Source organism: Seriola lalandi, unplaced genomic scaffold, assembly GCF_002814215.2.
Source record: "Seriola lalandi dorsalis isolate HSWRI2012SDOR001 ecotype SW California unplaced genomic scaffold, Sedor1 jcf7180002054438, whole genome shotgun sequence".
Taxonomy (NCBI): Eukaryota; Metazoa; Chordata; class Actinopteri; order Carangiformes; family Carangidae; genus Seriola; species Seriola lalandi.
In genome coordinates this window covers 386,411-411,437 of record NW_019524991.1, presented here as the reverse complement: position 1 = coordinate 411,437, position 25,027 = coordinate 386,411, and the positions used below count along the sequence as shown (strand labels likewise).

The following is a 25,027-nucleotide window of genomic DNA, read 5'->3' as shown; positions in this document are numbered from 1 at the left end:
GAACAAAGAAAATGATAATAAAAGCATATTATTAGAACAGGAATTCAAAGGCTGACAGGGGGATAAACTGATTCAAAGACAAGATCTTGCTCCTCTACCTCACACTGAGTCAGGGAATGATTCGGGCAATAAAAGAGGAAATTGGCATAGAGGGGAGGATTCAGCAGAAAGAGCACATGCACAATCAAAAGAGAAATATCAGTGTTTATACAATCAAAAAGAATAAACGTGTGTGTGTGTGTCTAGACACACAGTCAGCAAAAAAAGAGAGTATAACAGTAATAAACTCCTCCAGCAGTCAGTATATGCTCAAAAATGTTTCTTATAAAACCTGTTCATATTACTATTTCCATATTCCCTGTGTTTGTTTGAAGTGAAAAACACCTGAAATACTCAAACCAAACCACCTCTAGGTGTTGAAGAGATTCACACACACCAGAACAACACTATCAGCCAGGCAAGGAATCACAGCAGCTTGCAATGCATCCTGGATAAAATCTGAAGTCAGCTCATGATCAGTAAACAGAGGCATTTTCACACACTAACAGAGAAACAGTGACTGCTGTGACTTTTCCTTGTTATTCTGTTCTGTCAACAGATGTGATCTCTGAAAAGCTAAAAAAGGATGGTTCAAGCCCGGGTATTCAATATGGCAAAACATTCAGCTCGTTGGTAAGTAAGGTTGGAATATTAAGCTTCACAGGGTGTATGAGGCAAAGACAGGCTGATGTTCAGGCACATATTACTGTTTATTGTACCTTTGCCACAGTGCTAGAAGGCTCTCCAATGTAGCTTGCTTTTCTGCAGCCATTCCCAGAAACTCTCCCTGTTGCTTCTGGAGGTTAGCCACCTCGTCCTCCAGCTGGCTGCCCTCTCCAAGCCTCTTCATGGCCGAACACAAAGCCATCAGCCTGGGCTTCAGCTGCTCAACAGCCTGGCAGGACTCCTGGAGGACACAGAAATGTATTTGTCATCATCTCAGCAGAGGATGTTAAACCACAATGGCTACAAAGTAAACTCTTGAGCTTAAGGTATGCTGAAATGATAACCACCACTGTGCCACTGTGCTAAATTACAGAATGCACAATGTCATAATGTTGATTACAGCAAAAACTAAACTAAACTAAACTGAAAGAATACAAACATTGTTCAGACTTCACACATTACCATATAAAGTACTGATGCTAGTAGATTAGATGATAGTAAGTTAGGCATTGTCTGTAGTTTGTCTCACCATGTGATTCTGGAGGATTTTGTAGGTCTCAGATGATGATGAACAGTGCGTGATTGGACAGTCAAGCTTCTCTTTAATATCACTCATTGTTTTCTTGACCTGACAATGACAAAAACTTCAGTTATTCAAAAATGAAAAAAACGCTTTCTACACCAAAGATTGATGAGGCCTCAAACACTTACTTAAAAGCAATTACCTTATGTTCCTTATGTAACTTTTATGTTTGCTTACTTAAGTGTTGCTAAATACCTGTTCAAGGTTATCATTGTATCTCTGCCTGTAGGAGGCGCTCTGGTTGAGCTGTCCTCCCAGCTGCTCTACTCTCCCCTTCAGCTCTTCCCAGTAGCGCCTCATCTGGGTAAGTCCTGCCCGGATACGTCCAGCCTCTCCAGGGGTCACAAACCTTGATAGGGCCTCACAGTCCGCCTCCATGTGGACCAGGGCTGCCCTTCTCTCCTCTAAACCCTTCCCCACCTCCTGTAGAGATGTAACAACAACAACAAAAAATGTTTTTTCGCAAGGAAAAGTAGAATGCAATAAACAAAAGAGAACAAGAGATAGTAGGAGAAAACAAACATATTTTTCTAGCGTCTTTATTTCCCAGTGGAAGTGATACTTTTAACCTTCAATGAATTATTTATCCGTCAAAGAGAGAGTAGTGTCTGTGAGGTTCATTGGGGTCTATAAAAATTTCAGCAAAAAAGTTGTGTAGAAAAGAAAACTGACTGCGATGTATCTGGGGGCAAATTTTTTGAAGCTTACAACAAATCAAATGGCTGCCTCGGGATGTTGCAAAGTCCCGTTATCCCAAATTTTTTCCCAAGATTTTCTCTAGACCTCTATGACATTGACAAGGCTGAGGTCTGGCTGGGCAAGATTATATTTTCTTCAATATGATCAATTTATTTTCTATATCCTCGTCTTTGCAGCAGCACTGACCCAATTTTCCCCTGGGGTTAGATTAAAATTTCATCTTATTTCATCTTAATCTTAATAACCCTGAGGGCCACACTGATACTGTACACTACAGACACAAGTCCAGGGAGCAATTTTGACTCATTTCACTCGGAGCTACAAAAAAAAAATTGTGGACGATCAAAATGTATTTGTGAATATCAGAGGATTATTGAAGGAGTGTAAAAATTGTCACTGCAGCATGCAGTTAATGTTCTGTCAGAGACTTGTCTTACCTCCGAAGGGGGCTGACATGAAATTGGAAAAAACGTCATGTGATAAAAAAACATGTTACAGAAGAAAATGCTATAATAAAAGGTGAGACATGACATACCTCCACTCTGCTGATGTTTTTGTCTAAAGGATCTGGGGAGGAGGTGTTGCTGATGGCCTCAAGCTCTTTCTCTTTCTCATTGATCCAAGAGGAGAGGGTCTCTGATTCACTGCTGAAGCGCTCCCACCACACACACATCATCTCCAGCTGGACAACACTGGAAGACATCACATTAGGAAAGATTCATTTAGTCAAATATACTGTTTGCATATCTAGGAATGAGAACTAACAAGCACATGCTGGCATATGTTTGCAAACAGCAGGTCAAACACCACAGAGACGCCACATGACAGTTAAATATAATCTTACTCTAATAGGGTACCAAATATTTTTCCAGACCCTTGACTGTACTGGTACTTCCAATTAAATAAAATGGCTTATCCAAGAAGCAAAAAACATGATTTTTGCTCTCAATTTGTATAAAATTACAATGACAGATCTGCAATTTTGCTGTTAAACTAAAAGCCCTGTGTGGTGAAAAGTACCTTTTTACTTGATTTTTTTCTCATATATGGCTTTAGTAATTCAAACGGATGGGGAATTGAGGTGAAAATACGTTTTTTTCTTTTATTTTACCAGGAAGTCTCATTAAGAGAAAAAGATCTCTTTGACAAGACAGACCTGGCCAAGATGGCAGCCATACAAACTGACAACATATTAAATTAAAGCATGAAACATTAAATACATGACAGCAATTTGAACTCAATGGCTTCTCAAGAAAAACATCCACACGTTTCATTCACCACATTCTTTATGATGCCCTTAAAATTTTCAATGGATATGAATGTATCCAATTTGAGATCTTTCTGCATATTATTATTATTATTATTATTAGACAGTTATACTCACTTCTTGTTGAGGTGGTCTTGAAGTTGTGTGACTGCTTCTTTGGTCGACTGGGCCTGCTCCAGAAGAAGAGTCTGATTCTTTGGACCAAGCTGAATATCTACTGCCTTCTCCAAGAGCAGATCTGCTAGCACACAACATTCCTCAACCCTCATGAGGAGCCCCTGCAGACAGAAATGGAGCCAATATATTGAATAAGCAAATGTGGAGTACATAGCAGGACCGGTTCTAGACTGCTTTGATTGGGGCATTAAGAGAGATTTTATTGCTGCTCTGTCTGAACACAGTTAATGTTGCCGTTTTCTTCATCACAGTGTCTAACTATCTGCTGTACATTTAAACTTACACCAGTTCTGCTTCAGCACTCAGAGCTTTCTGCTCCTCTTAACACATTAATTCAGCTGTGGTTGACATGCTACTCAGACGCTAGTTACTTTAGCTTAGCAGTTAGCGCTAGCTTCTCTCTCTCGCTCGGTGTGTCTTGATCCAACAGATTAACTTGTTCATCAGAGTGTGGTGTTGTTGTAACTTCAGTGTAGAGGATTGTGATGTTTATTACGTCTTCAGCGATGTCTGCTGTCTTACCTTCGACACATGGCTCAGCTCGCTAACCGGAGCTACCTTAGTCTGTGACGGTCTGTGTACACAGCAGCCTTCAGCGTGATAGGCTACTACTCGTGACGTGTAACCAATCAGGTGCTTCAGTGGGCGGAACATTGCTCGAGACCTCGGAGTTCTGGCTACTTACTACTAGACACAGGCGGCTGCATCCGAGCCAAAGTAGTGCATTTTTAAAGCGGTTGTAGTTTAAAATACCAATAATCTGAAAATTCAGGACGATTTGATGGGGCAGTTTGGTGGGGCATAGACCCCCCAGTGCCCATGCCAAGAGCCGGGCCCGGTGCAAAGCTAATGCATGTATGCAAGTACAGTTACAAAAACACACCTTATTGTGCTCCAGTTCAGTTCTCAGGCTGTCCAGGCTGTTGAAAATGAGTTCTTTGTGTAGCTCGTTGTTGGTATTGCTGATAAACCTCCAAACTGTTTCTCTCTCTGTTTCAAAGTTCTGCCAGGAGCTCAGAGTGGCCTTGAGATGGTGAAGAAACAAAAGAATGGGTAAAGTTTCATAAAGAAAATATTGCCTGCACACACAGTGTGGGTACTGGGCTGTTGTTATTCAACATACGAAACTTAGACATTGGCTCTTGGCAAGAAGAGGAATTAAGTTTGATGCTGAACTCTCAATGTTTCTTCTAGACTGGTATGTAGCGATAGAAAAATTTACAAATAGCTCGTTTAACTTAACTCAGTTTTATCCCACTAAATTTTCCAGGAGATGTTCATTCATTCAGATTGTGGTTATATTATAAAGTTTGAAATGTTAATTTACAGTGCAAGGAAGGCCTCAAGAAACTGATTCATGTAAAATGAAATAACAAAATGCCATCAATCTCTCCTTATATACTTATTAAACATTGTGGTAATATGGTCAGTCTCAAATGAAATCTGTCCTTTGATTCAAAGGGACAGACACCAAAAACCTTAAAACTAATCTATGATGTTTTGGAGTGTTGTTTTATGATGGTTTTCCACCATTCCGCCTTTGAAAATGAACTCATTCATCTTAAACATATTCCTGCAGAATCATGTTAGGTTTCTGATCAATTAAAGGACAATGATAAAAGTGCATAAACAAATCCCAGAACAACAGACACAAACAAAATTTACACACCACATGATTTGGTTCATGTTCAATACAGACCAATCAATGATCACGGCAGGGGTGTGTGTGAATGATCAATGACACTCACACATGCAAACATTATGTGCACACTGATGTGAGAGAAATCCAGCCTCAGTCTACCTGCAGGTTGTGCTCTTTTGCCTCTAATTTGCGGTCGACCTCTCTGAGAGTTCCCTCCAGTTCCTGTAGGTACTGACTGAGCTCCTCCCCTTTCTGCAGCTGGCGGCAGTGGGAAACCAGAAGCTCTGCCTCTCTCCTGTTAGCATGCAGGCGCTTAAGGTGTTGCTGTAAAACGCACACAGACAAGAAAACATGTCAGATGACGTGATTTAATCATATTTTATGAGGTGTCATCCCCAGGCCCAGAGTTTGAACCCAGAACCTTCTTGCTATTAGGTGACAGTGGTAACCACTCATTCAAACCAACCATAATGTAAACCAAAACTAATTCCTTTCATTTTTTATTGAACAGTAATATATATATTTATATATATTCTTCAATAAAATGCCTCATAAGATGTAGATAAAAGACATTTTGATACAGAATTTGAATTGTTAAACATGTTTGCACGTGTTCATTCTCCCACTTCTACACACACCTGGTGAATAAGGTAAAGTTGTTTGGCCTCTTCCAGGCCTGCAGCGTCAAACATCTTGCTGGTCTGCTCCTCGGCCTCACATTGCGCTCTCAGAACCTCCTCCAGAGTACCACGCACCTCCTCCCTCAGCTCCTCATACTGGAACATGGCAGAGCCCTCTTCACCCCACTGTGAATGAAGGTGGCAGGGGATCAGACAACTGGGATTTCATTGAGAAAAAACAACGATAAATACATTTTTAACTCTAAGATATCTTGGAATACCTGACAGAGTGAAGAAAAGAGTGCCCGCAGGTCAGTTGAGAGTTTGGCCAGGGCTGTTCTTTGTCTCTGGACCTCCAGCTCAGAGCTAACTTCAGACAGCCCAGCAAGGAGGCGTTTAAGCCACAATAAGCTCTCCTCTCGAGCATCTACTGCTTCCTGCAGTGCCTGAAAATAGTGGAAGCACAAAAAAGAGAATGCAGGTTTACTGAAGTCAAGCTGTACTGACTCATAACTCTGTGCCTACAGCAGCAAGCGCAGTTTACTGGCTCACCTGAACAGCAGCATTCACTTGCTCCTGGTGGCTGGAATTTCTTGCAGTCTCTCTCAAGAGCCTCACCTGCCTCCTCTGAGATGAAACCCAATCAGAAAGTTCACAGAACCTAGAAAAAGGAACAACTACTTTGAACCCATTTCGGTGCTGAAAATGTAAGACTTAAAGATGTTAAAGATGCTGTAAGGACTCTGAGTTTTTGTCGACCTTTACCTCTCATTCCACTCTTTCCATTTATCAGGGTTCTGCTCCAGTTTGAGGTGGGTGCTCTTAATTTGTTCTGTAACCTCTTCCACAGCCCTTCTGGTGGAGTCGAGTGTTCGATAAGCCGGGTCGTTGTCAGGTAACTTGTGACACAGATCCTCCATGTTTCTAATCCTCTTCTCACACAAAGTCAGAGGTTTGCGTTCTCTGAAGAAAGTCTGGAGATAAGAAAGAAGGAAATGTTAAAACTTGAGAGGCTCCAGAATGGTGAGGATACGACGGTAAGTGATTTTTATCTTTCTCTCACTCTTGGTTTAATCTCTTTTAAGTTTCTACCAAATCCGAGAGGCTCACTCTGTGTTCTTTGATCACTCGCTCACTGGTGCAGGTGCCAGAGAGGGCTCGCATTTCTCTGTCCAGCTCTGCTCTGCAATCTTGTAGGATCACAGCCACTCGACTTCGCTCCACCTCCACCTTCAGACGGAGCAGGTGAGATGGGGATTCGCCCTGGATGTCCTGTGGAAAAGACAGAGAAGACACAGAATATAAGAGACATGGTAGACAAGACATGTTGTATAATTTAGACTAGATATCCCATAGAGAGACTGTGAGTAAACACTGAGAGGGTTGCATTTTAATCTAACTAGTACAGGTTAATTGGAAAACAGACTGGATGACACTCTATCAAAACCAAAGGTCCTCCTGGTTAAGTTAATGAAGTATCGGCTATGTGCCTCAAGAGATGTGCAGTAATTAGTGAGAGTGTTAAAGCATGGTGACCCCTGACCTTCCAATGTTTGTGCAGCCTGCGGACAGTCTCTTGCAGCCCCTGTTGTTCCTCCTGTGGAAGGATGTCAGTCAGCTCATCACACGCCTTCAAGAACACACTCAGCAGCCGCTGATCCAGTTGGCTGAAAAAATCCTGCATTATAAAAGGCAAGACTGAAGTGAGAGAAGCAGGAGACCAAATAAAATAGAGTAAAGGTTAATACTGTGCGCCCTTCCACCACTCAAGAAAAAAACTAATTTAGGTAGTAGTAATGTGTCTCCAAATGAATTGTATCACTTGTGTACCTCCTCTATGGCAGAAGATTACAGGTTTGATCTTACAGCATGTTTCTTCAGTAGTTCCTCAGCGTCTCCAGTCTCTCTCAAACAGCCCTGAGCTTTCTTCAGCACCCTCTCCAGCTCTTGTCGCGATTCCTCGAACCTCCTCCTCAGGCAGTTGTTAGCCTCTTCCTGCCTTCTCCATTCCCCAACCTCCTTCAGCAAAGCCTGAGAGGAGGGACAGCAGGAAGTGGTGATTGTAATTGGTCTCCTCGGTAATATTGTGTAATTACATTATTTGTCTAACATGGAGCAATGGAATAATGAGTCCAATGAGTCCAATGTGCAGTGTTGTTGCCTCCTGGGTGTTTCAATGCTCATGTAATCTCATTAATGTAATCAGTGTTGTGGGTAATGCAGTCACTGTGTGGCATTCTGGTATGTGTAGGTAGACACACATGTATAGTGCTCACCTGTGCTGAGACCTGTATTTCAGCCACTCTCTTTTGCAGCAGTGACAAGTCAAAGTTTCGGAGCACCTTACTGGTGGAGAGTGTCCTCTGCAGGGTGTGGTGGTTCCTCTCAATCACTGATAGACATCGTTTACAGCTTTGCTGCTGGTTTAACAAATCCTAGAGAAATTGTGGAAACAACGGTGAAACAAATATGTTACGCTTTTCCACTCCCATTAGTTTTTCTTGACAAAAATGTATATTAATAACAGGTTGTAAAGGCAAAGATTAATATTTTTTATGACCAGGAAGGAGTAGTGAAGGTGACAGAACAGACACAAAAATCAGGCTCATTTTCCATTCCTTTTGAAGACAGAATTTTCAATCACCATTTTTATTCACAAGTGGCACGAGACGGACAGACTTTAAACAAATCCCCAGTCAAATCCCCAGTTTTATCAAATGATTTTAACCACTTATTTGACAGTGAAAATGATGGTCAGCAGACCTGAAATATCCATCATCAAACTATGTGAGTGTGCACAAGTCTAAAATGATGGACAAAACTACTATGATAAGAAAAGGCTTCGACTTGGCAATCATTTAAGTTAAATCCTTCCATTGCTATCATAGCTGACCTGCCACTTTTGTTTGTGCTGGGTCTGGACCTGTGAGTCTGGGTCTCTTGCAGCGGAAGTGATGTGACTGGCCCGCTCCAGGGCTTGGTAAAAAGCAGTAATGTGTTTCTCCATCTCCTCTAACAGCGGCAGAAGTACATGACACTCTCTCACTAGGGAGGGACATCGCTCTCTGACCTGGAGACAAATAAGACAGGTCAAATTAAACAGTGACACAGAAAGTGACAATGGGGTGTAATTAGGATATTTAAGTCTTACTAAAGAGGTGTGTTGCTTTCAACAACAGACTTGAAATGGATTTCATGCTACTTCTCATGTTTTGGCCTTAAATGATACCTACCTTACTCAGCTGACTTTTGGCTGTTGCCACAGTTGCCATGACCCTGGCAGTCTCATCCTGTGGTGCGTCCTTAGCGAGGAGCTGAGCACTGCGGGCGGCCAACTTGTATTGTGTCTCCATGGCAACAACCTTTTGCTTGGTATTCTGAGATGAGAGGGGTCATTCTTAAACGGAATGCACTTTCATCAAAACTGCTTTTGGCAATAGAAACTATAAGTCACACAGTTATTTTGTCTGCAGCTCTAACTTCAAAGCTGCTGTGATATGAAGTTTTTAGTAACTCTATCACCATTTTAATAAATAACGGATTAACCTGATTAAAGTTTGTTTTCCTCACCTCCACATCCTGCAGAAAGCCTCTAGCATTGAGGAAAGACACTTGAACGGGAGCGTTGAGCTTGGCTTCTGCTGAGTCGAGCAGCTCTTTCAGAGTCGACACAGCCTTCAAATGGTCTTTTCTCCACTTCTCCAACTCATCTGCTCTGGCGTACTGCGGCAAAAGAAAGATGATAAAGAGTAAGGGATTAATTTTATTGAGAAATGTAAACCAAAATGAAAATAAGTCTTAAACTTTCCTGTACGTGAAATCAGTCTAATACCATTTGCCCCATTTCTGCTTTTTGCCAGACATGCAGTATTTTTAGTTATGTTTTTTTTTTTTGTTTGTTACTTGTTTGACTTTAAGGAAGAGGTCTCTCCATCGTCCATTCAAAAGAAGTAGCTGCTGCTTGAGGTCAAGTGACACGGTCTCATCGCACGTCTCAATGAGGAAATTCCCGGCGTCGTTCATGGCTGCATGTTGATCCATCCAGTGGCTGAGATTCCTGAAAAACTCCTGGAAGAGCAACAGACTCATTAAAAAGACAGAAAGAAACAGAGACACAAAGAAATTAAGAGAAACAAAGAACTAAACAAAGACTTGAGTGTCAAAGAAAGAAACAAAGACAGCTAATCAAAAAAGAAACAAAGAAGGGGATTGAAAGAAAGGACAATAAAAAACTGGGGTAATTAGCTGTCTAATCCTTGGTGGGGATGTGAATCTGAGGTAACCATGGCAATACGACAACTGGAATATCCTTGGTGGCTTGTTGTAAGTCAAGGAGATCATTTGATACATGAGTGGAGACTGTTAATAGAATTCCACTCAGAAAACTAAATGCTTGAAATTTGGCTGACGATTGTTACTGAGGCTTTTGAGTCCATCAAACAAAGGCATGTATGAGGGGACTCTTAAACTGTGTACAGAAAAAAAAAAAAAACTTTGAGTATATGATGGGAATTCCTACAATATTAAGAGGCACTCCCATACCCTTTTAGTGTTTTCAGGCTGGCTTAGGGCTTCCTCTCCATCCTCCAGCCAGGCCTGTAAGGAGGCCACAGTGGAGCTGTACCTCTCCCAGTTGGACAGCACCTCCTCCAGCATGCTCCTCACGCTGCGCACCTCCATGGACAGACTCCTCCACTGAGTCACCACCTCCCGCATGAACCTGCGCACCCCCATCTCGCCCTCGTCCACTAGAGGAAAGATACGTCAACTTAAACAACAATGACAGGAACAGGAATATTTCAAAAACCAGACCTATTGCTGGAACTTCTATATCCAGTCAGTCCACTCAGGAGTTTGGCATCTAAAGTTTTAATTGGTCTGGTATGACCAGTAGCTAAAAAACTTTACATACATATTGTTGTGTAACTGTTATTTCTGAGTCCATTAGTTGACTTGTGAACTATTGTGAACTATATAAACTTGCCACTTGTGGCCGCTGCTTGGCAAAAGTCACATAGGCTCACTTTAAGGCACAGGACAGATGGTGCATACAGTATTCATAGAAACACCAGATGAAGAACACATTGAGGCTGATGGAGCTACACGCTTTCGCAGTCAAATCTCTGACCCCAAAAACTCACTAGAAGGAGATGTATTATCTTTGCTTGTGTGTTTCATTCCCTTGATACGAACTCTCCAGTCTCAGAAGTGCTGTACCACAAACTACCATGAGCCAGTTTCAAACAGACATTAATCAACTAGTGCAATGCCTTAAAATGGCAGATAAATTACGTATCAGTTCCCCTCTCCTCCTGCCTTTCCTCAATTTGCTATTACCTGAAACTGAGCATTTAAATACACCCAAATGAGCTCTCATCCAGCCATTCAGAGCCATTCAACTACCAGCAGGTCTCAAGCATGTGTGGTAGTCGGGGGGTGGGGGGCATTTAATTTGCAGGATCGACCAATCAAGCTTCAGATGTCCTGATTTCTTGCCACACCTCACTTCTCTGCTCTGCTCTGCATACCCTAAAGCAGCACGACCCTGAAACCACCAAGCTAGCTCAGTTTGCGCCCAGAGACGTGCAGAAGTGGAGCAGCCCCTAACTAGCAAATGGGGTCGTATTCCCCACTGAGAGCTGAGAGTGAAGGAACCTCATTTAGCTGTAGCCTGCAGACTCTCCCCTTCTACCGAGCTGTAAAACCAGACAGGGGCAGACTGAGCAGCTGGAAGAGAAAGCCTCATTGGTTCCTGAGCTGTTGACAATGGAAGATAAAGTTGAGATATGGCGTACGATGATGAGATACTGTCTGAGAGCACACTTAGATAAATAAACAGATAAATTCAGATAAAAAACAAGATTCAAAGGACAACAATGTAATTAGTGTCAGGCAATATGATGATACATATAATAAGATGACATACGATTGTGTGAACCATCAGTGAGAGGGCGATATGTATCCATTTAATATTTCTGAATGTATTAGACCATTGTAGGCAATCTTCCTAATCAATGAGTTGGACTGCTTTATTGCAATATGGGAATTTTATGGGATTTTGACATCAATACATTAAAGAGTACTTATTTGTCAGGTATTTAATTTGTTGGCTTTTTAATCAATAAACAAGATTTTCCAGTTTCCAGAACATTTGCTATATCACAAGATAGCGTTATCAGGATATAAAATCCATATCAGTGACTCTTAAGTGCAATTAATTACCCATAATAATAACAACATAATACCAGCCTGAATTGAGAAATGTTGTTGCTTAAGCAAAACATCTGTAAATATAAACTGAGACAGTATATTGTCGGTATATTAAAAGGTAGAGGGTATATTAAGAGTTACCTTTAATGATGGGTTATGCTGTATACTAAATATCAAATCTTAAATATACTATTCATATTTTATCTACTCACCTGAGCTGTCAGCGTTGACATAGACCTCAGCAGACTGTTTCAGGGACTGGAACAAGGCCTCGTAATTTTCAAAGAAATGTTGCTTCTCCACAAATGACTGATAAAAACACAGGTGAATAAGAAACTATTGCAACGTGAACTGACAATAATGACAGCAACATCATAACGGATATACAGCAATAAAGCTAACGGATACAATGTGGCACAAATTAAATTTATAACCTTATGATTTTTATCTAATAATATTGTAAAATTAAACTTTATATAAACATACATTTCTTAACTTTCAAAGTCAGCAAAGTAACTCTGAAGAGAAGATTAACATTACAGCACATCATGTACAGAGCGACTGAGCTTACAACATAGTTGTGGAGCATCAGTTCCACAGACTCTTGTCGGCCATATTTGATGATCCATGATTTGAGCTTGGTCTCAGCTAGAGTGAGGAAAGCCTGCATGTGGTGTTTGTTCTCCAAGAACTCCATCTTAGCCAGGTGGATGCTAGAAAATGTAGAGACAAAGTTCATCCTAAAAAAAAAAAGACAAAGTTTACAAAAGATATCAGACCTGCAGCTTGACCCCCACATTCTGCTTTTTCAAGGAAAAAACCTTGCCAAGCGAGGTGGTTATTATAATTCCAATAATGGGTCCCCGACATCAAACATTACTGAATTACAAAATTAAATTAAAAAAATAAAACAATAACTTGTCCCAGTTTTAATATTCTGAGCTATACAGACTTCCCCACCTCTCAGCCATGTCTTGGAGTTGGTCTGGGGGAACAGGGACTCCATCAACACTTCTGTCCTTATGGATCCTCTGAAAGACCTGCTGGTGACTTTCCAGGCTCTTCAACACATCCTGCAACGTGTTAAGACATACAGCAAAAACCATGTGAAGATAAATATATTTTCTGATCAGAAAGCATTAGACCAAAATGCTGCACTGCTCATACTAGCGAGTACATTTTCAACTACAATAGTAGCAGAGCAGGCTGCTGCCTCTCTATCCAGCACCTTTTTTTGCCCTTTGAGATTTGCATACCCTGCAAGGTGATTTGCATCTTCTCCATATCACTCCATGCTCACCTTGTGCTGCTCCAGAGCTCTGTGGACAGTGTTAGCTGTCACGTCATGTGCTTGATGGATGATGATCTCTTGTCGCAGGGCTCCTTCAGCCTCGTGCAGCCATGCCCCCACCATGTTGAGGGGCGCTGGGAGAGACCTGTCCAGCTGCAGATGCCAGTCCAGGAGCTGATATGTAAGACAAACAGAGAAACACTATGAGCAGATTGTGATTGTCCAGTTCAATTTGTGGTGGTACACATGGTTTGGCATCCTGATTAAAGCATAAAAAGTTGAAATACATTAATTACAGATAAATGAGACACAATGTAAACTGGTGATCACATGCTGACAATAAACAGACTGTAAAGCATATTTGATGGATTGCTTTTGTTTCATCAATTTATTTATTATCAATTATTATTATTAATAAGTAGGAGACACAGAGTATAAAGAATAAACAAAAATGTTTTAACCGTTATAAAGTCAGCTCAGTCTGGTAGACTATACACTGTGACCCTGGGACTTTGAATCTCACATAACAACAACGTCTCACGTGTTTTATGTGTTCTTTAGGATATTTTTTAAACTCTCCACTGACTGACAGTGGCTTTGCGTGTTTTTGTTTTTTTTTCTATCATCCCATAAGTGAGACAAGAAAGAACAGAAGAAAAGAAATAATAGACTAAGATTCAAGTAAGAGACATCATTTATAAATTGCTGATTCTATAGAAGAGGCTGATGGCGTATCCTTCTTCTCTCACCCTATTGGAGACCCTTTCCCAGGCTTGTTTGACCAGAGCCTGATCCACAGTCAGTATCCCATCTCTCTGAGTGGACTGCAGAGCTCCCTCCACCTGGTTCCTCCTCATCTCCAACTGCACACGTAGACTCTTGAACAACTGAAAAAAACACATGACGTGAAATTTGTTCACACGGCTCACACATCTCTGTTTCTTGTGAAAGTATGTGTAAAAATATTCAAGTTAAAGAATAGAGACATCAGAACAAGCGCTCTCTCAGGGGTCACGCCCTCCTCCCATTGGTATCTAATCAGACGCTCATGAAAATTTGTGGCTAATTGCCTCTGAATGCCGTGTCTCTTTCTGGCTTCAGATTCTCCGACTCTTCTGAATAATGCGCAAGGAAAATGGGAATATCCCACATGGTGCGGAATATGGAATGTATCCCGAGGCTTGGTGAAATAAGCCAAATTGACTGAAAATATGACGGCTGCCGTCTGATCCCCACAGTGTAGCGCCACTGATTAAGCTAATAATAGGAGCGTCTGTGCCCAGTTTAAACTGCACACACACCCAGACACACAGACACTAACCTGGTACTGTTGAGCGAGATTGCCCTCGGTCTCCTGAGCCTGTATTGCATCTCTCTCCAGCTGGTCGAGCCACATTTTGAGCTCCCTCAGGCTCTTTCGCTGCTCTCTCTAGGAGGTGGGGACAGAGGAGGGGTGATGGGGTGACAGAAGCGTGGAAAGATGGACACGGACATTGGGAAGTGCAAAGGCGAAATGAGAAACAAATACAATAAAAGGAGGAGAGGGTGTAAGAGGAAAAAAAAGGGGGGGGGAGATGGAGAGTAACAATAATTAACCAGAGAGATGTTTGAGGGATTGATGAAAGGATGGAGGGAGGAAGAGGGTGAAAGAGGGGGCAAAGCATGTACTGTTAAACATGTGTTCTCCTAATCCCCAGTGTCTCCCTGTAGGACAAAATGTCAAAAACCCACAGCTGCCAAAAACACTCAGCTTAAACAGGGTACTGTATCTAAGACCCCCTACTAACATTTCATTGGATTTTAAGTAACCATGACGATAATACCATGCCACTCAAAAGCTTGTGTGATTGTCTATTCAGTTTCAGCGCTGTTCAGTCTGTCCGTTTTTTTCACTTCACATTGGTTCCTGTAGGAAGCCCAAACTTAATTCTTTATGACAGCTCAAGATGTAAAAGAAAAAATTAATTCTAAAGGAAAATGGTTTATTGTCTGTACTCAACACAACTTCTGCATATATATATATATATATATATATATTTCTACCAGTGCTTCAGTTGTTGTTTATTTCATAAAATAAAACTTTTGTTGTTTTTATGTGAAAACACAAACAATATCCAATTGACCTTCTTTCAGTGAAAGAGAACATTTGGGAGCGAGTTAACAAGAACTGTCAACAAAGAACAAAGCAGGTGCGAAACACAACAACCACAAAGAGCCTAATCAGCGCTGTAAGACAACAAAACACAGTGTGACACAGAGAGCAAGTGGTTGGCGCGGCTTTACAGCACACCACAGCTCCTGACACTGTTAACCTTAAAAACAGGCAACCTCTATTCACAAGCTTTCCATCACATACGCGGTATCAATGCACACTGCCAATGCCAGAGGCTTTTATTGTCATGCTAATGGAACCAGGAGCCATAGCGCTAGGTGGTAACATTAATAAATGGTAATATCACATCTTATTATACTGGACTTCCTTTTGTATCCTGGCTCAGGAACCCTGCGGCAGGAATATCACATCAGGTAAGATAAAGAGCCAATATTAGCATATAGGCTCTATTTTGACATGGAAAAACAATGTTTAATCTCACCCATACACTGTACAGTAGACAGCTGTACTGTAATTCAATAGAAGAGCCACAAAAATAAGCATTAATCAAATTTATATGGAAACCATGATTGTGCATGGGTGCTAATTGCATTGGGCTGCGGAAAATGATGGAAAACCTGCCCCTGGGACCTTAAGTTACTATATAACCTACCTCTAACATTTCCTCTATATCGCGAGGAGCAAGACCACGCTGTAGGACAGAGGACAGCAAAACAACCATAGGAAAGCAGTCACCACACAAAAACACCAGAGAGAGAAAGACAAGGAGACATACCAAGACAGAGATGTGCAACAAGGAAAGACTTAAAACAAGCAACACACTACCAGACCTGAGTCACATGACAAGTGTTTGTTTTAACCTACTTTTAGCAGATAGGTGGAAGCTACAGTGCCAGAACACTCCAGAAAGCAGTTTCAATTAAGGAAATTCACTTCCCTATAATTGCTTGACTTTTACTGCATTGGACCATGAAGGAACCCTCCCCACCTTGCACTTACATAGGTTGAAACAAGCAACAAGCAATATTTAGAAATACCCAGCTGTCCACACTTAACTACAACAGTAACTACGCAAAGACAAAAATGCCATCTATACATATCCATAACGTATATATGTGTCGTGGCTGGCGTCTGACACACTAACTGACATTTGAAGACAAAACATTTTGGATGCAGAGAGAGGAAAGACAATGAATGGCGTAACCAGTCTGAGACAAATCTGACAGCTGGTTACCTCTTCTTCTGTCTGTCCGTCTGAGTCGCTCTGCTTTCGGTCCGGATGATGCTTCAGGAACTGGGCTACGTATGTCATAATGGATTTCTCATCCGGCTTGTCTACGTCGACATCTGAGGAGGGAGGAAGCCAAATGAAAGCAATCAGAAGTCAAATCAAGTTGAGGCATGAAGGGAAAAAATAACGGGCACTGACAAAAACATGTTTGACTGACGTATCTATTGAGGAACAGACAACCGGCACCTTCCGCACTTCAGATCGGTGCCTAAGTTCTGTTTGGAGGTGCCGCCACGCTGAATCTCACAGCCTAAATGGACCTTAATTACACTGATGTCAAGCTTGATTTGTCAGAGTTCATTCTGAAGGGCAGGCGTGAAGGAGCACAGATGGTGTTTAGCAGTGACACTGAGGTGCACATCTGATGCTGTGATAGATACCCATGAGGAGTATAGCTACTGATTTAAATGCTATGTGGAGTGAGTTATCTCTCATGATGTGAGCGACACGAAAGGTCACGCTGATGCAGATCAGGTTATTTCACATTATTTTAGTCGGTAACGCAAAGGTCACGTTGTTGTTTTCTATTAAGGATCATATAGCAGAGAAAAAAAGAAAATGTAATACAGCAGGAAGGGACTGTAGAATTAATTTGATCCCATGATGTTGGACAAATGCGGTTGGTTGTTATCTGACCCAAGACCTGTTCAATTCAGTTTTCATCAACTTAATGAAGAAGTCTCTAGGAAATATTGTTTACCTTCTGGGTCAAGAAGCTGTGGAATGCCTAACTCAGTCTCAGCCAATAAAAAGGCTTTCTGCAGATTTTCACGGTTGGGCCTCCTCCATACACGCTCCATGTCAACTAGATTGGGCCGGAGGGAATGGATGACTGCAAAGAATGCTAAACCTGTGCGCCAGCTGGGGCCAAAGTCCTTCACCTCAAGCCCCAAGCGTCTAGAGAAGAGAGAGGATCACAAGGTCACAGCAGACAAAAACATAACCTGCGGTACTGAAGCTTTCGGAGCAGGCAAAGTATTCGATTCTCACATTACACTCCTGTTAGTGGTATATTAAAAAAGCAGAGCATTTAGCATATTTGTCTTTGCAGAGACACTTGACTGTTAACATACTTGGTGGCCGTCTGCTGGACCCATCTCAGTAATGCCTTCCTGGCTCCACCTTGAGGTGGGAGGGGTTTCCTTTTGACAGGTGGGCTGGTGGTCTCAGTGCTGCTGGTGGAACTGTCCAGTGAGGAGGTGCTGCTGGAAAAGCCCTGCAGTGCTGGTAGGCTAATGGTTAGCTCCTCAATCTGTACAAAACAGGAGAGAGGGAAAAGTCAAGCCACCACACATACTTATTTACCTCCGTATTTACTCTGGAATCATTTTTTAACCTTTGTTTAATGGTGATAGGATGGTGAATAAAGAGAGCATTGTGCTTTTAAAGATGTTGCTTTTATTGATGCCTTTTGTGATTGGTTTGATACGCCAAAGAATAAATGTGTCATCAAGTGGCCTTCAATCTGCTTTATTATTAGACCTAATGAACCTGCCTGGAAGGCCTATATCGCTTCGCTTGTTTATTCATTCAGGTGCATGTAGCAGTTGAAAGTCTTGTAAGGATGAAAAGCTGTGTTTCTCTGCCCTGTCAGACTGAAAGTTTCAATCAGTCGCACCACTGAAGTCACAGTTGGCACAGCCTGGAGTACCACGCATCAATGCAGCAATGTGAAAAGTTATAAAGAACTCGAAGAGGGCGCCTCACCTGCCAGCTCAATGACCTGACCTCACCTTTAGGCGAGAGAGTACATTTACATTTCATATCTTTTATTTTGTTTTTGTGCGCTCGTATGTGCTGATAAAACAGAAACACTGTACTCTTCTGTAACTGCGATTGTATAGAATTGCAATTCAATTGACAAATGATGAAATATTTATCAACACAGAGAGCCTCCTTAATATCAGCCATGTGTGGAAAATAATCAAAATATGTGCACCTCTAGGGACAACAGTCACAAAATGTATTATTAGATTTCATCCTAGCCAGCTGGGCAGTTGTTGAAGATTTATGTCTATGCACGCATAATCTACTTCTCAGTTTCTCCTCTCGACTGCCAGCAAACCATGGCTGCCCGCAACTCAGAAAATCCATAAACATCAATGTGAAATTAAATACATCAATATGTCAGTAAGTGAGTAAGTAGATTTTGCAGTGTTGTACATTTCCCTTATTTAATACCCTTATGTTTGCTGGAATAGCAGCCACACATGCACTGATGTTGCTAAGAGACTGTAGTGTTGTGATTAAGCTCTTGTTGATCTGTGAATGTCTAAATTGCCTGAGGTAGTAACTGCTCGTTTTCACTGTGGATGCTTTGGAAGATTGATTTTCCCGTCTCTCTTCATTTGATATTTCTTAGCTTTTTGCTATCAAGAAAAATATACATTTCAAGCATTCCTGTTTTCCTATAAAGTATTGCTAGTTTACAACACTTACAACACTTGAACTTAATTTGACAATGTGCTATTAATATGCAGGACCATGCTGATTGTATATTGGTAGTCATGTTGATTGTCAATTTAAAGTCCTTGTACTGAACTATAGTGGTGATTTGTTGAAATCATTGACTAAGACGTTTACGCCATAAAACTTGGTGAGCAAAAACTTAACACACTGAATTGTTTACATTGCATTCATTTGATAAACTAACTAATGGTCCTCATGTAAATTAAGTGAAGGCAGTGTCACCTGGAAATATAGGATGATGGTCCACACCAACCCCAGTACGATTGATGGTCGTCCATCGACGATGTCTGTTGAGTTGATGTTGACTAGTTTGATCTGTGTCAAAACACAACATCCAGAATTTCAGTATCTCATAACAACACCAAGTAATTCCAGATCACAATCACTTCCAGTTTATCCGCTTATGCTTCAATATAATCTCATACATATGGATTAAGTACACACAATTTCCCTTAATCTGGTTATTCGATTTTGTACATATGTTTACACAAAACGAACAATATACAGTATGGGCATAATCCTCAGCACTACTGCATGTAGATATTCCTGACCCTATCTATCCTATGTCCTGCAAAAACGTTATGAATACTAACCGGAGATCCTCTGTAGGCAGACTGGAGGGCAGATAAGAAAAGGAGAAGAGCGAGAGCCAGAGAGAAGGAGGAAGGGAGACAGAGACGAAGGGGGAGAGGGAGAGAGGGAGAGAGAGTTTAGAAGTACTGTAGATGCATTTGATTGAAGGGGTACGCCTCATTGACTGCGAGATGGCGGATAGTGTAGCATCTCTGAGGTGAGATAACTTGAGTGGTTGGCTGAGAGGAGAGATCTATCGCCACTATGCAGGCAACAGGGATTATACCCAACAGAGATGGACAGACAGAGAAACTGATACAGAGAGGGGGGGGGGGGGGTGAGCAAGAAAAGGGAGAAGCAGAGGGCTGTATCTTGTGATATGATGAAGTATTCTATATTATCACACAGAGGGTTATATTACTGACGCGCTGCAGCACAACAGGTCATCACACGGTAATACATGCCACTTCGTACAGGTGAACAAGCATGGAGGAAGAGATTGGGGGCAGGTGAGGGCAGCGTGGGGAACGTGGGACAGTGATAAGAACACATGCAATACAAGGTTTCATATTAGAAAACACAGTGTGTTATCCTGGCAACACATGGGTGTGAAGCTAGAATAGTTAATAGAAGTCATTTGTGTTACGACCACACAAGCACATACACACACTCAGCAGCAGCATGCAAAGAGAATACAGGTAACCATGCAGAGGTTGTACCAACAATGTGTTTAAATAGACATTCATAGATATCAGTCAACTCACTGAAAGCTAAAACATTTCTGATGATTGGTCAATTGTTTAAATGATTAATCAAGCAAAAATGCCAAACATTCAGCTTCATGTATGTGAGGATTCACTGGGTTTCTTTGTTTCGGCGTCAAATTAATATCTTTGGGATTTGGGCCGTTAGACAGACACATAATCTGAAGACATCACCTTGGGCTCTGAGAAATTGTGATAGGGAAAATTTTCTCTTATCCCCCCCTCATATCACAGCCTTGAGAAAAAATAAAAGAGCGTAAACGATGGTGAAATAATTGTTAGTGCAGCCCTTGGTGACATTATAGCTGATGATTTGAAGCCCTCAGTTAAGTACATATATTACAGGTTTTCAACAGTTTACAAATATGATTTATTAAATGGTAAACATCATTATACCACCACACACTTAACGCTTTCTGTGAAACAGACACGAGAGAAACATGCATCAGGCATAAAGCGATTGGGCCTCTAAAGCAAAGGGTAAATATGGTTTAGACATACATCAGATTTACACACAGAGCATATTTACATTTAATTTTCTACACAGTGTTTTACACGATCACACAGGGACAGATATATATTGCAGAGTGCCCAGTGGCGTCTCATCTCCAGACTGCAGATTACTGGTGTAGGATTTACAGTTTTCACCCTGTCACACTTGAGGAAGACAAATCAATGTCCCTGCAGACACCAGCTCATACTTATGGCTTTATTTATGTATATCCAAGAACGAGGCGGGTGAAGCTTTGAGAATGTTTTACTAATCTCACGGAGGGGCAGTTGATGAAGTTAGATGATTACATCCAAAACCTCAGTACGCAGTTTTGGATGTCACTTTGCCATTAAAGCTGGGAAAGAGAGGTTTGAATCTTGTTGGTATTTATCTAAAGTTAAAAGAGCAGATGGCAGAAAGAAAACAACAATGTGCAAGAGGTATAAAATTATAGTCCGGTAATTGCATTTTCATATATTTTTTTGTCATTTTCAGGCAGACAGACAAACAAATGAATCCCAGTTAGATAAGGACAAAGAATTTGTGATTTTATACCATTTATTTACTCAACAAAATCTTCAAAAACAGAACATACTGGGATCAGGATAAAAGTGGAGCGAGTGAGAGGCTGGGAGGAAGGGGAAACAGGTCACATAAGGTCAAGACTCAATGTTTGCACCCACAAGGCAGCAGCAGAGCAGGGAGTGCTGCAGGAGGGGTAAAACACAGAAGGAAAAAAAAAACATAAAAAGAAGGGGCTGAACTCTTACCTTCCTACCCTCGAGGAAGTTGAGCGCTGTACCGATGTTGGCGACCCAGTGGATCCTCTTTAGCTTCTTGCCCTGCTCACATGGCTGGAAGGTAAACGGAGAACAATGGGGATGGAAAGAAAGAAATAGAAAGACAGAGAGGGGAAGAAATAAAGAGTGTGGATAAAATAAAACAGTGTTGTTGAAAAGAAGGCTATTTTAGATACTGTTACTTGTGAGCATTAAAGATAGAACACATACGGATATTCAGCGCACACCATCTACAGTAAAGACACTATCATCAAATACAAAAACAGTGAAACAAAACGGAATCCAACAATGAAACAGAGATAGATTAAGATAGAAAATATAGATTCAGAAATAAAATGAGAAAGACAGAGGTCCAATCAGACATGTGTTTTACTATAAACAGCCAGATCAATAGGACACAGACAACTAAGACCTTAGGCAATATTGGCCAAGTAAAATCCTCAAGCTGTGTGTGTCTTTGTTTGTATTGTGTGTGTGTGTGTGTGTGTGTGTGTGTGTGTGTGTGTGTGTGTGTGTTTGCGCCCTCTCATCTGTCCTTGTTAATCTGGGTTTTCCTACTCAATTCAAACATCCTAATACAATTCGATCAATAAGCATTTCCATGTAATTATGGCCTGTTTCACATGCCCTGCATTAGGTCCGTAGCTCTTTTGAGATTTGTCAAAAATGCTTACAGCGGCAGCGTTGATAACAACGAACAATCAAAAAACACTGGCTCAATTTCTGCTATTTGACGAGTCTGCTCTGTGTTAAATCAACTCAACGTGACCAAGTCAAAAATTTAATCCAGCAATTATCAGAGCATATGAAGCGTTTGAAGTCTGTAGCCAAATCACATGCTGTAGAGACGACCACGAGACTCACCAGTTTCTGTCCAGAGAGGACTTCCAGCAGGGCCAGCAGCATCACACCATCCTTGATGTCTTCAAACAGGTCTGTCACCACCAGAGGCGGGACACGCTAAGTGGAAAAACAAATATAACCACAGGCCTTATTTGTATTTGTCTAATTTTTTTTATGTTTTTACCTTGTAAAAAAAAAAAAAAAACACACACACACACGTAATGCAAGAAAAATGTAAATGAGGTCCAGAGCAGTAAAAAATGGGGCAGGGATAAAATTCAGTTATGGCTTTTGACATTTTAAGATGGAAAGCCTCTGATTTTGCAACTGCTCTAGAAGCACATGAAGATATTCTTGATCAAGTACCTGGGGTTTAACTTACTTAAGCAAAAGTAATTACATAAATTCACTGTTTACATAAATATTGCATGCCGTTTACTTAACAAAGCTTTCTCAGTTTTCCTGGAATGCAAAGTCCTGGGATTTGAGTGTTAATAGCTCTTGTAATGTACATGAAACTATGATGGAAGAACAGTTTTTTCTGCACATTATCCTTCTCTAAGTAGCACAGTGAATAAATAAACCAGAATACAATAAATATATTACACCGTAAGACGTTAATTTAAACTTGTGAAACATGGATAAAGGAAATCCTCATAAAAAACGTACTTGAAGCCCCAAAAGTGTTTGGCGCCGCCATGTATTACTGACAGCTAGAGTTAGCCATAAGCAGAGACTCAGCATGCTCTGAATGGGGTCCTCAAATCCTAAAATATGCTGATGATTTCAAACTGTATCCTTCTCACTGACTTCATCCATGACCTGACACAGACTTCCAGACTCAGGAAATCCACATATCTCTGTTTCTCGCCGACGCCACATCAAGGATTTCTCTTAAAGCACAGTCACATGCTGGGGCTGAGAAGAGGTTTAGAGGGGGGAGGCAGCATTCAGACGAGTGAGCCATTCACAGGGAGATTAACGGAGTGAGGGAGAAAGAGAGAGGAGAGGAAAGGCGAGAGCTGGGATGTGTGCACGACGGTGTCTGTGTTAGCACGTGTAAGTGGACTGTGTGTGTGTGTGTGTCTGGTGAGAGTGAAATGTACAACCCCCAACAAAGTGGATACGAGAGGAGAGAGGGGTATAATTGAGTAGAAAGAGTGGCAGCGAGAAAGATGATAGAAGGCAGAGAGAGAAGGGACACTAACCTCACGTCTTTCAAAATTAATTAGCAAATACAGTAGCTCTACTCGCTAATTCCTCTTCTAATGTCATTTCATGGCTTTGGATATTAGAGTATTCAGACAGCACTCGTGCCCATATCATAAAGTGACAGAGGAAACACTTACAAAGACCCCTTCAAAGGGATAAATTATACCACAAGCTAATTGAAGTTAAATTTACCTATTTGTTCATTATAATCCCAAAGCTAATGAGGAAATTTCTGACTAATTACAAAATAAGAAAGTAATATCCATTTCCTCTGCTCAGCCACATGAGCTAAAAAAAATAAATCAAGGGCTTAATGAGCTAATTACTTATGAGTGTCTGGGCCATAATTGATTGTGAGCAAAGGAGTTTCGGGATGTTCGTCTGTCTGTGCTCTCGTACTATTCCCCTGGTACACTTGACTCAGTGGATTCCAAAAGATCAACAGCATGAAAGACTGAAGGAGGGGCAGAAACAAAGAGAAGAATGAAGGGTTTCATTTTGAATTGCAATACATCCAGTTTGAAGGAACAACTGATACTAGATACCTATTGTCCACTGTCAGCAGTGCTAACATGTCGATAATGACAATGGTAACAAGCTGATGTTTAGCAGGTATAATGCTTACAGTATTCAGGATCTGAGGCATCTTAGTTTAACGTTTGAGCATGATAACCTTTTTGTAACTAGCATTACACAAGTAATTGACAAACTAATATCTTTTCTGATGGTGAAACTACACGGAAAGTCAAATCACCACATTACAATTCATCCTGAGAGCATCACGATTGTGTATGACAAATTTAGTGGCAATCTGTCGGACAAAAGCAGTGCTGACTGATGAACCGACCATCCAAAAGACAAGTTATTGACTGCACCCTCAACAGGCTATAAGCATACTTAGCAGGAGGGAAACTAAAAATTTCAGCTCAGTTGGCAAAGGCACACACCATGTGCCAGGATGTGCTGGGTTTGAATTTAGCGTGGATGGAGTATGTCATCCACTCAATCCTCCTCTTCCCCCACCACAAAAAGACGGGGTAGGGGGAGCAAGGAAATAAACACTGGAAGAGGAGCGGGGAGCTTCGCTTTACTGCGGCTGTAATCTCTAAGAACACTTGGTTCACTGATTACTGCACTAAAGCTGTTTGCCTGGAAAACGCCTGAGAGACGATGAGGCCTCTGCTGCTCACACCGGCCACTTCGTAATTAAGCTTTAACCTTCTCAGAAAGGATTTGTCAAAATGGAAACTTGGGGTCCGCTCACTGAGTCGCCCC

The 25,027-nt window shown here is 41.3% G+C and overlaps 1 protein-coding gene across 1 annotated transcript in view; it reads right to left on the bottom strand.

Annotated features, from left to right (window-relative positions):
• syne1a (spectrin repeat containing, nuclear envelope 1a) overlaps positions 1-25,027 on the bottom strand; it is a 117,250-nt gene that overhangs the window by 86,996 nt on the left and 5,227 nt on the right. The window contains exons 3-34 of the mRNA XM_087175262.1: positions 22,562-22,657; positions 21,668-21,751; positions 19,290-19,382; positions 17,672-17,850; positions 17,299-17,495; positions 16,542-16,654; positions 14,516-14,623; positions 13,944-14,081; positions 13,204-13,368; positions 12,864-12,976; positions 12,475-12,643; positions 12,116-12,212; positions 10,236-10,441; positions 9,597-9,761; positions 9,264-9,416; positions 8,927-9,070; positions 8,587-8,763; positions 7,970-8,128; positions 7,560-7,724; positions 7,237-7,371; positions 6,804-6,965; positions 6,459-6,667; positions 6,246-6,354; positions 5,975-6,139; positions 5,712-5,879; positions 5,233-5,397; positions 4,315-4,455; positions 3,372-3,532; positions 2,523-2,679; positions 1,484-1,711; positions 1,235-1,333; positions 759-946 (exon numbers count right to left, since the gene is read on the bottom strand). Coding sequence (XP_087031388.1) covers positions 759-946; positions 1,235-1,333; positions 1,484-1,711; positions 2,523-2,679; positions 3,372-3,532; positions 4,315-4,455; positions 5,233-5,397; positions 5,712-5,879; positions 5,975-6,139; positions 6,246-6,354; positions 6,459-6,667; positions 6,804-6,965; positions 7,237-7,371; positions 7,560-7,724; positions 7,970-8,128; positions 8,587-8,763; positions 8,927-9,070; positions 9,264-9,416; positions 9,597-9,761; positions 10,236-10,441; positions 12,116-12,212; positions 12,475-12,643; positions 12,864-12,976; positions 13,204-13,368; positions 13,944-14,081; positions 14,516-14,623; positions 16,542-16,654; positions 17,299-17,495; positions 17,672-17,850; positions 19,290-19,382; positions 21,668-21,751; positions 22,562-22,657 — 4,808 coding nt within the window. The remainder of the gene's footprint in view (positions 1-758; positions 947-1,234; positions 1,334-1,483; positions 1,712-2,522; positions 2,680-3,371; positions 3,533-4,314; positions 4,456-5,232; positions 5,398-5,711; positions 5,880-5,974; positions 6,140-6,245; positions 6,355-6,458; positions 6,668-6,803; positions 6,966-7,236; positions 7,372-7,559; positions 7,725-7,969; positions 8,129-8,586; positions 8,764-8,926; positions 9,071-9,263; positions 9,417-9,596; positions 9,762-10,235; positions 10,442-12,115; positions 12,213-12,474; positions 12,644-12,863; positions 12,977-13,203; positions 13,369-13,943; positions 14,082-14,515; positions 14,624-16,541; positions 16,655-17,298; positions 17,496-17,671; positions 17,851-19,289; positions 19,383-21,667; positions 21,752-22,561; positions 22,658-25,027) is intronic.